This window comes from Orbicella faveolata, unplaced genomic scaffold (assembly GCF_042242905.1).
Source record: "Orbicella faveolata isolate gen_17 unplaced genomic scaffold, um_ofav_v1 contig_2, whole genome shotgun sequence".
Classification (NCBI taxonomy): Eukaryota; Metazoa; Cnidaria; class Anthozoa; order Scleractinia; family Merulinidae; genus Orbicella; species Orbicella faveolata.
The window spans coordinates 4,536,779-4,553,080 of record NW_028301547.1 but is presented as its reverse complement, the minus strand read 5'-3'; the positions used below and the strand labels follow the sequence as shown (position 1 = coordinate 4,553,080).

Sequence of the window (16,302 nt, the reverse complement as noted above, 5' to 3'; positions counted from 1 at the left end):
GTGGTTCGACGGGCAGAACGGGGGCTCGCCCGGGATCTTGTCAGCGGCCTTCGTTTGCACGCTTTGCACGGTGTTTGCGCGCGGGTAAATCATGGCCACCAGGAGCTGAAATTCGAATTTTTCTTGCACAGACCTAGAACATCTTGCACTTTGAAGCTGCGAGGTTTGTTCTTGCAGTTATTTAAGTTTTGACCTGGCCCAGGTTGACTGATTCTATTGTTTTGTTGTCTATGAACTTTGGAATGAGCTAATGTTTCGTCTCCGGCACGTGTCTTGCCACTCCATTATTGTGAAATGACCTTGTGAAGTGATTTTTTTAGTGTATGGGGAAAAATAATTTTCAAAAATTATTTTTATATTCCCTATTTTTGTACAGTACTGCCTTCAGACTTTGTTCTGGATAGAAATATTTTTTCGCTCTCCCAGCATGGCAACAGATGGCAGGTGAGGAGTAGCTAAAGTAAGCCTAAGTTAGAAAGAGCTAGTTTTAATTTAAGCTTATAAATAAAAGGGTGCAAAACTACAGCCTAAAACGTATTATGTGAGAGGAACAAAAATTTAGAGCTGAAAATTAAGTACGCAGTAACCCACAGTAAAGATCTAACACCTACAAGCGTCAATTTTGCCGCATTTATTGTGATAAGGTATGATATAAGTTTAAATTACAACACACAACATGCATGGAATGTCAATGATAGCGCAACCCCGACCCGTTGTTTTGTCTTTAGCGCAAGGTAGCCACTAACCACAAACCGGGGTTTACTTTCTTGTTTTCGGTGGCAGGCTTGTAAACATGGCTTCCCACTTGATGAAGGAACTGCAAGAATTTTACGTACGGGTAGATTCTCAAAGCGGTGAGTTGGAGGTCAAACTTTAAAGTCCTTGCACATTAATCCATCGGGAATGCCGGTAAATTCCACAGCTTCAAACGACGATATTTTTGTAGCTGCTGTAATTTTAGTAATTCGAACTTGTTAATTTGATTGAAATGCAATTGCCCATGGCATTCGTGCTAATTCCTTCACTCCAATAGACCACTTTCGATTGATTCAGCTTGATAGCGAGGCCTAGAGGACACAGACAAAAGAAATGATTAAACAGGGTCATTCAATTTCCTTTGTTTGTGTCGTCTAAGTCTCACTGCCAAGCTGAATTTTAATATATCGCAAGTGGTCTATTGCATGTTATTTGTACTCATGGGAAAACTTATGAAAGGATGTTCCATGTAGATTCAACCCTCTAGCTAAAATTGAAACCCTTATTTTTATTTACTAGAAGGGAACAATGCATGGTTCCAGAAAATATCCATATGCACCCAAGGAGGATTTTTGGAAATTCCAAGATGGAGGGTGTCTCAAAGACACATTTTTTGTTTTAAAGTACAGAAGGTTGGGGAGGGGGGAGGGGAGGAGCTTCAAACAAAAATGACCTCTATGGGAGAGGTATGGATATTTCCCGGGACAACGCATTGATATGGGAGAAGAAGACATGAAAATTTTTAGGCCGTTTTAAGAAATGTCATTTAGAAATACATAACTTTTCAAGCTGGTAGAAAACAACCAAAGAAGAAATATTAAACTGAAAATAACAAGGATGGCTCCTATGGTTACCAGAAACTGAACAAAAACTCATCTCCCATTCACTCTTTTAATTAAACTTTTCACCTCTTCTGTCATAAAGCATGAATAATTACAGTTTTTTTCTCTATTAAATCTCAGGGTTATCTACGGTACCTTGCTGCAAATACATCTTAATAGGGAGCTTAAGCAACGACAACAATGACGCCGAGGACGACGCCCAGTAAAAAAATGAATTTATATTTTACAAGCAAAATTTGCAATTGTCTAGATCTGTTTGGTACCCTAATGGCTCTAAAAACGTGCTTAAGCTAAATATGCAACGACGGTGTTCAGTTGCAAATGGAAATACGAAAAATTAGCCGTCCTCATCCACGATCCGTAGACGACACAGAACTTGGTCATTTCTTGTTGTTGTTTTGCAGAGGATGCCAAAGAAATGTACAAAGATTTATACGCACGTGCACAGCTATTGTTTTGCTCAGTAAATCTTTTGTTTAGTGATGTTCTCATTGCCGTCTTCATCATGGTCTGCTTAAGCTTCCTAATGACATTTTAATAGAACTCTTATTGATGATATCAGAAAGATGCATGTTGAGAGGAAAATACATTTATAATAAGAAAATTGAAAGTCAAGGAAAGGCAAATAAAAATGTGTTCTTAGTTCCTTGTAAACACTGGGATTTGGGGGCATCCCTCTTCCCCTAGGAATTTTCTATTTTTAGAGGGTTGAAAATATAATTTCCCATGCTTTCCAGAGAACAGATCATAAATCAAAACATGGGAAAACTTTCACTAGTATTTAGTCACTTATGTTGTGTATATGTCAACCTTCAGGATAATTATTAGGCCAGTTGTGAGTAACCTAACGTGTCAGTGTTTCAAAATGAGTCCTCATGCAAAACCTTTCATGTAAAAAATGAGGTTGATTTGCATGAAAATGAATCTTATTGTAGAGGGAACACATTTTCATATCACAAGTGAGATCTTCAGACTACAGAAACCACAGACAATTACAGAAACCACAGACAACAGAGGGATTCTGTCGGTCGCGGAATTATATAAATTTAGTGTTTGGTTTTCACTTTATCCCAAGATTTACCCTCCCTCATTATATCTTAATTACTGAAAGTCTAAATAATTGCTTTTCTTTCATATCAAGAGTCACATCAAGTCCTTAGTTTGATGGAAAAAAAAAGAATTGACAAGCAAGCTGGCACAGATGGTTACTCAAGTGAAGCAACAGTTAATTCAATACGTCTAGAAAAAGGGATGATTAAAAATTCAAAATTTTGGTTGCTTTGCTAACCTTGCTAGATATTTTAATATCATCCTTGGTTAAAATAGCAACTCGATATAATTATCTTAGAAAACAGTTGTACAATGAAAGCACTGATATGGATCATTTGCACTTGAGTGATTCAACTGCCACCCCTGCCAATCATTCAGTCCCGTTGGCCCTGCACATTGCATTCATTTGATGGTTTGTGAAAATAGTTTTTTTTTTTCATTAAAAATATCCCAAACCCTCTTCATTAGTGTTTAATTAGGATGTGAGCAGTTATCTAAATTCTTGTATAACAAAAACAATTAAAGGATTTATTTTGAAACAAAACAGATTTGTTCCATGACCAGTAGAAACTCATCTGTTTTGTGGGTCTTCTGTAGTTGAAGATCTTGCTTGTGACTGGTTATTTATGCAATAAACATTCCAAACGTATTCATATTCAGTGTTCAGATTTTTTTTCAAGTTTGACTGTGAATACTGGTATTTAGCAGACAATTTTCCCCAATTTAAATGAAGGAAATACTTTTTCCTGGGTTTTCAGAGGTTAATGCATGTGTGTAGGTGCTTGTGGTCATTATATGCCCCAGCTGCTACTCAGCATCTGTCCTTTTTGCACCATGCAATACAATGAAGACCTCTGTCATTGTTACCACTGCTAGTCACTTACAATACTCGTGATGCTACATGTAGTAAGAGAAACTGGAAGACTAGCTTTGCCAGATGCAGAATATTTTTGTCATGTGTTCTATAAGAGCTGGCATCCACAGTCAAGTGTTGATTGTTACCCTTGATCGACACTCAATCAATACTCAATTGACACTCCCTCAACACTCAGTCAACATCTCGGTCGACAGTCAGTTGAGAATTCACTAATTTTCGCAGGCACGACATTGAGTGTGGATCAATATAAATGAATTGGTCAACACCTGGCCAGCTATCAACTGACTGTCAGTGAAGTGTTGATCAGGTGTTGATAGAGATGTTGACCGAGTGTCAGCCAAGTATCGATTAAGATGTCCATTGAGTGTTGGTTGATCAACAGTTTTTGTTGTTGTTTTGTTTTGTTTTCCTTTTCAATTCACATTTTCAGCTTTGAAGTAGGTGACTTTAATCTTGGGGTGGATGGCTTTAATTAAGTGTCGGCATAATAATGTCAGTGCTAATCTTAAAGTTGATCCCTCACATAAAGTGACTCAAGGAAGGGATGCCAGTCCATGATAGCTTGCCTCTACACCTTTATAAACGTGGTTGGAGAGAGGTAATGTGAAAGTAAAGTGTCTTGCACAAGAGCACAATGTAGTAACCCCATCCAGCTCTTGCGGCCAGACCACTCAATTCAGAGTCCTGCCTAAACCACTAGGCAACCAACCCTATACTTAGTTTAATGTCTGTCTTTTCCATCTTTAGATCCAAGAACTTCAAATTGGTTATTTGTTCCATCCATCTGGTCTCCTGTAACTGCAGTAATAACTTATTTGTTGTTAGTATGGCTGGTTCCAAGAGTCATGAGATCCAGAGAAGCTTTCAAACTTACCACCCTACTAGTAATTTACAATGCTGCTTTGACATTACTGAATTTATACATCTGTGTTGAGGTAAGTTGTAAATCGAAATCTTATATTTCCATCTTTAAAGCAGAAATGTTTGCAGCAAACCTTGTACAGTGTACGTGTACATGTAATCCAGCAAATATGAACAAAATGCTCAGCTTAAAGGTAAATTTAGAGCAGGCACTGGAGTTCTGATAGCTTTGAAAGAGCCACCCACAAAGTTATGGTGAAAAAACTGAGCAGTGCTCTAAATCAAGAAGATGAATGACCTTGAAACTGATTTCCTTTGGTTCTGCTTAAACAAAATCAATACAAACTACACTGTAGCTCATCTTTCCTTAGTGAGTATCTTGTTTGATAATCGTAATATCAAATTTGAAATTTAATGATTATCAAACAAATACTCGATCACTAGTCAGAGTTTTTGTGGCAAAAAAACTTAATATTGTACTTTTAAGGACAAATTGTTCAAAACAGAGATTTCATGTGGAAAAAAAATTAAATCTACGTGTATACCAGCATTCCAGTTTAGTTTTGCTACTTTTAATTCCTTGTAAAATAAACATTTTTGGCTTTTGAGAACACTTCCTCCACACGTTATTCCCTCCCCTCAGAAAGTCAGTCCAGCGACATTCCATGGGTCTGGGAATGGAAATTATCTGGGTTTGCACATTTCAATCTGCAAGTTGCTTAAATAAACTTACCTAATATGATGTGTTAATTTTAGAACATTGCTGACAGAAAAGAACTTCCATTTCAACCAATGTAAATTGAAGAAAATATAACTTGCATGGTTTATGTCCATGATTTGGTAACCATGGTTTACTATAATGTGAAATACTAATAGCTTGTATGTGTACATGTGAAATTATGTTCACTTCTTTTTCCTTTTAATAGCTTTTGATTTCAACTATTGATGCTGGGTATAGTTATTCCTGTCAAGAGTTTTCAATGAGTTCTGAACCCAAGGAAATGAGGGTAACTGTCTTTCAGAAGATCTGAAAACGAATTATAATTATATTTATTATATTCTCAACTTAAAAACAGTTATAGTGTTGCTGTTATAAAGATTTCAATAAGAACTTTCTGTCAAGTATTCAATTAATTTTGTAAGTTATTATTTGTAATAATAAAAATAATACAAATAATAATTGTGACAAAAACTAGAGCTAAGCTTTACAAAATGCTATAATATTTACATAATTTGATGTCTGTTAAACCTGTAAAACATGTTTCCGTATCTAATCATGATATCATGGTTACTACAACTAATACTAATACTACAAATAATAATTATAATAATAATTATGATAATAATAATATTAATAATAATAATAATAATAATAATTTTAAGTGTCCCTACTTGTAACTGACGATTACTGCACGTTGAGAATTACAAATTGAAGGACGTCAAAGCACTCATCAAGAGCACTAGACCTCGTCTTGATTCCAATGATTATCTTTATTACAATGATCCAATGCTGAAAACTGTCAAACTAAAATACAAGTAAAATATCCAGTCTATTGCGACACGAAATAACAAAGCCGAACAATAATCGGATATGATAAACACACGAACACAGGAAAGGCAAAAACAACTGAATTAGAAATAAAGCAATGAAATGAAACTAAGAAAGGTAAAAGCATGCTTGCCGATTGTCCTTTCTGCACGCCTGAGTAGTTATAAACGCAGGATCCAAAAAACTTTGCAATAAATGCAATATACTTCGCAAACGCAATAACAGATCATGCACTCAGACGATTAGTAAAACTGACGTACAAGGTTCTGAAACATGATCTGACGGAAACATCACTAATATCTAACCTAGACAGTTACACTACTCCTCATAAATGATTCATTTCAGCAAATTGGGAACTTTATTATAATGAACAATAGGTTTTAATTTGGTACTATACCTGCATCAGACATTATCAACTGAAGATTGCCATGGACAGACAAAAGTCAAGGAAAATCAGATTTTTTTTTCAAGGTCAGGAAAAAAGTCAGAGAATTTTGTATCAGCTCAGGGAATTTCTAAATCCCTGTTCAAAGTCTCAGAATTTATCTATAAACCATCCACTTTTGTTGTTTCATGGCCAAGATAATCATCCTGCAAGGTGAAAGTTGTTCTATCGCTTTTTTTATTCTGGTGAGTGAATTAGACAAGTGTTATGTCCTGTTTTTTGCAGATTGCTTCAGTCCTGTGGTGGTTTTATTTCTCCAAAATTGTGGAACTTTTCGACACTGTAAGTACTTCCATCTTTTAATCAGCCAGTTTCAGCATTCCTTTGATGCAGTCATGTTAGTTCTGATATATTTTTTCTCCATACACAAAGACAAAGTGCTGTTCTGATCAGATATAGACTATCGCAAAATTTGAGCGGGTAAAATATAAATTCAGTTTTTACTGGCCGTTATTGTCGGGGTTGTCATCATCACTGCTTAAGCTCTCAAATATCTTACCAGAACTTCTATGAGTGTGAGAATGAAAAAGTTTCAGAAGTTAATAACAGTGTAGGTACAACAGCACCAAAAAAATATCATCTGTTTACGTACTTAGTTTCAGAGAATGTGATCTGATAGGGAAAAAGTCTGCATACAAGCCAAGTGGCCCACCAGGCAGGAGCTTGTATCCCGGTTTCGGTAGCATGAAGCGACTAGGAGTATTTCTATTCCCCCCTGGATGGGATGCTAGTCCATCACAGGGATCATCGCTAGTCCATTGCATGTGATCTGATAATGTGTGTTAATTCTTCATCTGGCAGATGTTTTTCCTTCTCCGTAAGAAGAACAATCAAGTAACTTTCCTTCATGTTTATCACCACACAACTATGGTTGGCTTGTGGTGGATTGGAATGAAGTGGGTAGCGGGTGGACAGTGTAAGTTATTCATTGCTCTTTGCGTCTTGGGTTGATAAATTGAAGTCCGAAGTCTACGATACATTTCCACCAGTTGAAAATAATTGCCTTATGGGTTGATTTTTTTGAAACTCACTATCCCTTTACCCTTTCTTAACAAATGTATTCATGTAGGGCATCTGATCTTCATCTGAAATGCAGAATTTAATTTGTTTTCTTTGCAGCATTTTTAAGTGCAATGATTAATTCTATGGTACACGTCTTTATGTACACTTACTATGGTATGTCAGCTGTACCAAGTTTAAGGAAATACCTTTGGTGGAAAAAGCATCTAACACAATTTCAGTTGGTAAGCTGTCTTTTGATATATATCTTGTAGAATAGCTATGATTTCTTTTGATACTTATGTCAGACAAACAACTGAAAAGAAAGTTTTATTGTAATAGAGGTAATAATTTCTGAAGAAACTGTGTCGATGTGAAACGCTTTGCTCTTTATGAACTTCAGAAGTTGACAGGGGTAAATTAAGTGTTGCAACGAGTTTGTGAATCCGATCTTTTGAGTGGTAGCTTGTTATCCTCTGATGAAGCCGAGGGGTAAAGTTTGAAACATCAACTTTGCAAACTCTAGTGAAGTTTAGCTTTGGCTAAGTTCATAATTTTGTTGCCAGAACTTAAGATAGCTGCATGCTTAATTTGAATGAGCAAAGGCAGTTTAAATTCACTGCAGACTGCTGCAACATGTAAATGAAGCCCTAATCATACCCTACAATATTTCAAATAGGTCAATGAGACAATTGTTAATACTATTAATACTATTACAGACCTACTAGGAGTTAGGAGTTACAGAGGCATGGTGGCCTCATAGTTAAGTGTACTTGCCTCTGTATCAAGTGGTTCTGGTTCAAGTCTTGGCCGGGCACATCATGTTGTGTTCTTGGGCAGGATAATTTACTCTCCCAGTGCCTCTCTCTAGCCAATTGCATAAATGGGTACCAGCAAACTTAATGCTGGAGGGAACCCTGCAATGGACTAGCATCTCATCCAGGGGGGAGCAGAAATACACCTTGTCGCTTCATGTTACCGAAACCAGGATAAACACCAGTCTAATAGGCCACTTTGCTTGTATGCAGACTTTACCTTGCCTTTTTACTAGGAGTTAGGAGAACCTGGTTATGGAAAAATTATATTAATTTTACAATCTGTCAGCTATTCTGGTATGAGGTTGGTGACAGCCATGCATCCCACATTCCCTCTTGCCCCACACCCCAAAAATCATGCAGACAGACTAAAGAAATACAGAGTATATTTTATTTAATTTCTTTTTTCCTCTTTTTCCCTCTGTTTTAGACCCAGTTTTGTATGCTTCTCTGTCATGGTGTTGTCTCACTCTATGTCAAGTGTAACTATCCTCTGTGGATGCAGTATGCCTTGATTGGTTACATGATCTCCTTCCTTGTTTTGTTCTCAAATTTTTACATTCATGCATACTTTACCAGGAAGTTCAATAGGCATGAAAAGGGTGTAGCAAATGGAACAGTCAGGGAAAGTGCTGATATCATGGCAAACGGTAAAGTCATGACTAATGGAGAAGTCATAGCAAATGGGATAGCAAGCTCCGATGTTGAAGATAGGAAGAAGCGCATTTAATATCAAGATAGATGGTAGAGATTTAGGACAAAAGTTGATGTTTATTTCAAAAGTTCACATCATTTCTCTCTCCTATGTAGCGGCTCAACAAGGTGTGTTTGTGAGATTGCGAGATTTTTTATGTAGGCTAAAAGCCTTTGCAGAGGAAAAGAAATATCCTGGTTTGTAATTTTAATCTGGGTTGGGGGGGGGGGGTATTAAGGGTTATTTTTTATGTGGTGGTTTTAAGGCGCTAGCAATGGAAGTCAAGGCAAGAAAATGACTCTAATGGACTAAGGCCTTGAAGGCAAGAAAAGTGACAGTTTAGTAGGAGCTGTTCCATTCCAAAATACTGTAAAAAGGTAACTGAATTTATGATACAAAACGCTGCAGGGCTGGCTGTCTAAAAAAAAACTGATAATATATCTTATCTTTCATGTACATGCACATACCCAAAATGTATATTACAAAGTCATTTACTTCAGTATAACAAAATGTATTTAGCTCATATGCATAACATACAGAAATTAAGTGATGATTATAATTATTGTTAAATACATTGCATAATAAAATGATCATATAATATAAATTTATACATGTAGATCAAAAAAGACAGTGTGTGTTTATACAAAGAATCAATTTAGCTCTCAGGGTCCCAAGTTATTTAGGACTCCAGGTTTAGAAGCTAAAATACATTTAACAACGAAGCCCCTGTTGCTTTACCTCAAGGCCCTTAAGAACAGAAATAAGCATCTATTTCCAGGCTCTAACAAAGAAAAGTTTTTGAATTCACACAAGGGTTCCAGAGACACCCCTCTCCTCTCTTCCTTGGGACCCTAAGCACTAAATGTTTTAAATTAGAATATTTTATCTTTAGAACCAAATTGAGAGAGTTTGTTAGTCTTAGCTTGCACAGCAGATAGTGAAAATTATGGGAGGGAAGAGTGAGGAAAATTTTGTTAGGAATAAGCACAATCGTAAGGAAATTGGTGAGGACAAGTTTCATACACAACTACAAGGAAATTGTGTTCTGCTTTCAAATTATTTCCGTGGCAAAAGTCACTCAGGGCTCTGGATCTTCAAAAAGTGAAGATCAAACTTGTTATACATTATCGTGAATAAAAAACGTGGGTGTATTTGTGAAACTCTTGTACAATTATGTGAGGTTTAGCTTGCTGTTCTTCTACTGCAGGAAGTGTGAAATAAGGCCTTAGTACATTTGCCTTGGGATATCAAAGGGGAGGGGGTTTCTATTGATGTTGCCAGCACTCTGGGTTCCGTAGTGCAGGCCTCCCAGGGTTTTTTGGGGGGAACAAGGGAATAGATATAATTTTAAGCTGTTTGCCAGTTGGCAGTTCCATATGGTAAAAAACTGTGGCCAAGGGCAGCATTTTCAAGTTTGAGGTCACAGTTTTTCAATGTACAGACTGACCCCAAGCTGGTAAATAACTTATTTATTTTTTCCTCTCTCTTTCAAATCACTTTTATAATTGTTGACCTTTTCCACGCACACACACATCACGTGCTCATTACCGTGGTCAGAGATAGAAAAACTCAATTGCGGGATTTGTTACCGTGCCCTCTTGGAAAAAATAAAACCATTTATTTCAAGGGAACAAGGGAATGTTAATGGGGAACAAGAAGGAAAACAATTAAGAAAATTTTTTTTAGAGATCAAGGAAAGTGGGTCATCCCCCTCGGAGGTCTTCTGTAGTATGAAGCAACTTAGTTCACTGTGGGTCACCCCATAGCATTTTGACTGAGATGTATTTCACAGACGACTAAGACACATGTTTCAATGGTAATGTTTATTAAAAACAATCTTTCCATACAAAATATACTCTAACCAAGCTAAAATGTTATATTCCCTACGAAACCACAGCAGGCATTACACACATGGAATGTTAATTATCTTACAATGATAAATGGTGTGGCATGCGTCACCTACGTGACATTAATATGAATATGTAATATATGAAACTAAATAATGACAAATCTGGCAGTCAACAGACCAATTTTGATATATTAAAATTCAGCCTAAAACAATAGACCTCAGTACGAGGCTCCTAGGAATAACTACAGAGTTTGTGGGGTTTATTCGCCAGAGCCTCGTGCTGAGGTCCATTGTGTCAGGCTGAATTTTGGTCTATTGTCACACACGCCTTGGATTGAAAAGTCACGTTTACAGCCGTTAAACGTGTTGTCACGCAATGCAACTTGTGCCGTGACAAACCAAGCCACCTTCACAAGGGTTCCTTGCTTAGCGATTTCAAAACACCAGCAGCTGCATGTATGGTAGTCGAACAAAGAATCTATGAACTTATGTCTGGTCATGAGTTTAGCACAGTTCTCTTGGCCTTGAGTGAAAATTTTGCGCATCTTTTGAGAACAACAGGATTAATTTTCAAACACGATTCGACACATTTTTTTGGACTTTTAAAGGGTTGTGTCACGGATTTAAAGTCGTTTTGAGGTTTGTAAAATAGGCTTGAAAAGGACGCTTACCTCAAAATAATAGGTGAACAAAAAACTTGAAAAAAAAGGGGGAAAAAAAGAACGATCAAGGTAACAGCGATTCCGAAAAGGTGCAAGGATTGTTGAAAATGTGAACGAGTAACGAAAGACGAACGTAGAAAAATCTAAATTTGTCAAAATTAGTCATCCGTGACAAAGCCCCTCAAAGCATGAAGACACAATCAATCAGGAGACGACCATGTGTCAAATCAGACGTGTTGTTCATGACCTCAATATGACTGCCAATGAAAGCATACCGAAACCAACAAATAGCAAATAAAGTAAATAACTAACTCTTATAGTTCATCTATAATGTGAAACATTGGGCAAAAAACGTCACACAGCAAACATAGGGAGAAAAAAAATCAAGTTTCCCTCTCAGCTGCCTTTAAGACAGTTCCTACTTTGCCCTAATTGCTAACTTTGAAAATGGTGCCGAAAAGACTGAAAGTTTTATATTTACATTGTCGTACCAAAAGCGCTTTCCGCGACACATAACCTTTGCATATGTAACGAGGCAAAAAATAGTGAACTCTTTGGTCGAAATGGATTGATTATTAGTGATAATTAGACAACGCTTCCAGAGGGCGCTGTATTTTACTGGGTTATAGTGAAGTCTAAATGCTTCCTCTTGACCAATCATCAGCTATTTATAAACATTTTTCATCGTTCTTTTCTCACTTTTTTTCTTAATCAATTTTAAAAAATGAAACTTTCCAGTCAAAAAGGTTCTCTTGAATCAAAAGACCCGATGACTGAGTAATCACTTTCATTTTACAAAAGTAATCAGTATTGTGTGACTTCATCTCAAACAAATTTCAAATTTCGCTTGAAATACACACAGCAGTCAAATTCAAAAAATTACTTCCGGCACAAGCGCCTAAGTTAACGTGTTCGTTTGCTTGAAAGTTCAGAATTTCTTAAACGTTGAGATAATTAGCGGCAGTTTTGGCGGGAACCGCACGAACGCCTGGCATTTGACCACTGCGTGGTTACCTCAAGCTTGATCTATGTTGCTAAGCAACTCTGTAACAAACACATCGCGGGCTCGGCCACTTCTCAGAGAAAGGAAATACTTATTTCCAGTAAATCCCGGATGTTTGAGAGGACTTCACAAATCCGTAAATGTTTGAAAATCACAAAGTCGTATGATAGCTAAACTACATGTAAAAAAAAAAAACACACACATAACAGTCACCGACCAATATGTCAGCCGTCTTTCTTCATGAAGCTGAAGTTACACTCTTTCATGGTATCAGGAGCAAACTTGTAGATCAGCCGCTGGCCAGGGACCCGCTCTAGGATCTTCCTCTCATAGTAGTACCGCAAAGCACGACTCATCTTCTCGTAATTCATGTTGCGCCGATTCTTCCGCTGACCCCAAAGCTTAGCCACCGCGCCCGAGTTGACGAGTCGGAAAATCCCTTCCTCACGCTCTATCCACGTGATGTATCGCGGACACGTTTCCTTGTTCTCCAGGAGTTCTTTGAGAAATTCCCACAGATGTAAAGATCTTGTTTCTGAAAAGATAGAGGAAATATTTAAGAACTGAAAAATGGCGTCTGCGTGTTTACATTAATAGTAAATACGGATGACCCAATGTTCGCGGTAACTCCAAAGCATATTTATGTTTTGACTGTTTTGAATAAGAAAGAAACACAATATTTGAATCACTTACGCTTTCTTCGGCCAACGCGGGGTTTTGCACTGGGTGAACTGGAATTAGAACTTTTAGAGGACGATTCGCTGCGATTATGGTTACCTGCAAACAACAAAAGAGTGGAAATGAATCCAACAGTCCAACAGGTAATGTAAAGAAATTAAATATATTCGAGTTTTGCATTGCACACGAAAAAGAGTCAACAGCTCGTGTAGCCCGCTATATCTGTCCGTGTCGCCCCTACCTAGTTTTCAGCAAGTAAGATGCCTTGAGTGAAGGCTTTGCCTGTGCTGCACAAAAATCAATCACAATAGGTACATTGACTCACCATCTTTCGCCTCCTCGGTGCCAGAATCCGTTGAACTCGAGCTGTTTCTCCTGCGGGCAACAGGCGAGTCGCATCCCCTCTGCGAGGGCGAGCCGCTCCCGTACGGAGAAGCCGGCGGAGAGGGTGATACCCGCTCTTCTACATAATCCAGCTCACTGTCCGCACACGATTTGGGGGAAAGACTCGCCGGGAAAGGCACATGGTGTTCGGCTGGTGACGGCCTCATAGGCGGTGGGGCCCCGTTGGGCGGCATCTTACTGAGCGGTGCAAACGAGCCCTCCAGTTTTGGTTTCTTCGCGTCGGGAGGTGAAGCCCCGTTGTTAAGAAGACTACCAGCGGAGAATGGCTCATCATAAAGCCCATCTCGGGTTCTCACGCGCTCCTCGGCTGAGGCCTTCTTAGGCTGTGAAGCCGCATCAAACAGCGCGTCAGTTTTCGCGAAGAAACTCGCCGCCAACGACAGCGTCTGCAATGGCGTCCTTGGGAAGTTATCCAACGGACTGGTCGGGGAGGGAATCAGTGGGGGCACCGGGGGGAGATCACGATTCCTGTGAAGTTCCGGCATGTTGCGCTGAGGCTGGCGTTGGTGGGTGTATCCGTTGATTGGTGGAACACACGGCGGGAAGTTCCCGTTTGGCGGCCACAGGCGAGAAGCGCAGAAGCCATTAGAAGCAGTGTTGGTTTGAGCAGGGTATCCGGCTACGGGGTAACTCAGTGGCAGATCTAAAGGGTTAAATGAAAGGCATTCTTTAACACCACAAGCGGCATAAAATTATAATTAGTCATTATTCAGCGAGAAAGCAATCTACAAAGTATGTATGTATGTATGAATATAAATGATCAATCATTAAATTGAGCGAGTCAAAGTGTCACGTAGCACATCCTACAGGAAGCAATTTATTACCAATTACCCAAGCCACGCTAGGTGTGAGCAATTTTTCAGACCGAGACGAAGAGAGTGGTAATTATAACAAAAATAACCCTAGAAATGCTGATTAACACTTTTCGAATAACACTTTACCATGGAGTACTTACTTGGTTGGGGCCTGGATACCGGACCAATACCACCTGCCGTGGAGTTCTTGGAGGGTACTGGGGTAAACAAAATATAAAATAGTTTTTAATTTTAAATCTTTTTTTTTTTTCAGAAATTAACTCACAAAGGACGCTTGTTCGGAAAATCTTTTCAAATGCAAATTATGGCAGAAAGCTGGTTTTTTTGACAATCAATAAACACACGCCCAGCGTGAATATTATGGCAAACTGCTTGTTTTTCTTCGAAAGAAAGAGTACAATCACCTACTATAAAAAAAAAAAGGAATACCCCCTCCAAGTTAAATCGTTACTGTGATTCAGAGTTACTACTGCCTTCATTTAGACGATAAAAAAAGCACCAATTCTTTTGCATGGGCATCAAGAAGTCTGCCGAAGGAAATCTATAGACGCTGAATGTAAATATTATTTTTAACAATCATCATATAAGGCTATAATCTGAGTTGATGCTTATTGTTACAGATTCTCATGACTTGTTTGCTTGAGTGGGTGTCGATATTTTAAGGAGAAATTAGTCTTTTAATCACAGATTGGTTTAATTTTTTGTGTGTTATAGCATCGCCTGTTGAAAGGGCGGTTTTTGTAAATATGATACGGTTATGTTCCCCCAGGGGTCGGAAATTTTACAAAGTATCTAAACACGAAAACACTTGGGTTTGCCGGCGTTGTATTCGTTCTAATTTCCCAGCTAATAACTTCCTAGAGGTTTACAACAAATAATTATTACAACGTACCGAAAGAACTGCTCGACGAGGTTATTGTATCGTTGGCACCCTCAATTAGTTCGCTGTCACTTTTCACTGAAAAGAAACACACCGCCATTAAAATTTGCATTTATAGAAGTATTATTAAATAAATTTCACCTGTTTGAAGGATAGGTGGGTGATAAGGGAGTGTTCATGAGTATTTAAGCTTGCCAAGTCCTACATGAAACGTAACTGAGTAAGAAAAAAAAAGGATCAAATTATCGTTTTAAAAAATATGTGGTTTTTAAAATGAACACACTTCAGCCAAAAAAAAACTTTACGTATTAAACCGTTCAATTAGTTAACTTCTCTTGTTATAAGGTAAAAGTTTTCAGCCAAGGTCATACAAAACTGTCTTTTTAACGGAAGAAACGAAATATTTTGCCCTCGGCAAAACGGCAAAAGCTCTAGCGAAAGAATTTTTGCAAATCCAGTTGTTTTACTTCTGCACTAGTGTGTTACAACAATTATAAAGCACACAATATGGTGACATATTCTTTTGAAAACAGTTATTTTTTTCCTGTGATATTAACCACGTCTCAAGAAACGACAAACTTGTCATTAATACTACAGGCATCAATTAACTGGCCCTGTAACAAAAATTAATTATTATTCATTGGTGAAAGTCGTTTGAAACCTGCTCGCCGTTAACAAAGTAAATTGCTTTCGACTTATTTTCTCTGATGATCAGGCGAATAATAATAATAAAACATCCACCCAAGCAAATTTATCCGAAATTTTAAAAAACAGGTAGAATTGAAATTTTTTTTTTTAACTTCCTTGAGACCAAATTGAGCAAATTTAGCTTTTTTTTTTTTTCACATGCATGTTTGCCAAAATGCGCCTTCGTGATGGTATGAAAATTATTATTTACTACGTTTTTAATGAGTTTCCTATTCTGCAAAAATGCAGGTAAAAACAATAGCTGTTTACTCGAAGACTTGGACAGAAAATAAAGCCAAGTGTCTCAGAATATTAAAGTGAAGGAGGTAAACAACAGTCTCTCTAATAAATTCCTTCTACATTGTACAAGACGTTCTGCGATTCATTGAGGTAGCACAGGAAAGATAATTCATTCACTGTTGACATACAAGACGT

At 37.8% G+C, this 16,302-nt stretch overlaps 2 protein-coding genes across 5 annotated transcripts in view; one reads left to right on the top strand and one right to left on the bottom strand.

Annotated features, from left to right (window-relative positions):
- The first annotated feature begins 50 nt into the window (after positions 1 to 50).
- On the top strand, positions 51 to 10,048 carry LOC110065470 (very long chain fatty acid elongase 4-like). The gene is made up of 9 exons (XM_020772616.2): positions 51 to 163; positions 377 to 444; positions 784 to 854; positions 4,273 to 4,460; positions 5,313 to 5,393; positions 6,606 to 6,662; positions 7,182 to 7,296; positions 7,500 to 7,624; positions 8,625 to 10,048. The coding sequence occupies exons 2-9, from the start codon at positions 428 to 430 to the stop codon at positions 8,922 to 8,924; spliced, it is 954 nt and encodes a 317-aa protein (XP_020628275.2). The 5' UTR covers positions 51 to 163; positions 377 to 427; the 3' UTR covers positions 8,925 to 10,048.
- Positions 10,049 to 10,696: 648 nt separating this feature from the next.
- Positions 10,697 to 16,302, bottom strand: part of LOC110065469 (uncharacterized) — a 37,792-nt gene continuing 32,186 nt past the window's right edge. For all 4 annotated transcript variants that reach the window (XM_020772613.2, XM_020772612.2, XM_020772611.2 and 1 more), the window contains exons 9-13: positions 15,193 to 15,258; positions 14,441 to 14,497; positions 13,406 to 14,128; positions 13,096 to 13,179; positions 10,697 to 12,937 (exon numbers count right to left, since the gene is read on the bottom strand). In XM_020772613.2, the coding sequence (XP_020628272.1) occupies positions 12,627 to 12,937; positions 13,096 to 13,179; positions 13,406 to 14,128; positions 14,441 to 14,497; positions 15,193 to 15,258 (1,241 nt within the window). In that variant the 3' untranslated portion in view covers positions 10,697 to 12,626. The remainder of the gene's footprint in view (positions 12,938 to 13,095; positions 13,180 to 13,405; positions 14,129 to 14,440; positions 14,498 to 15,192; positions 15,259 to 16,302) is intronic.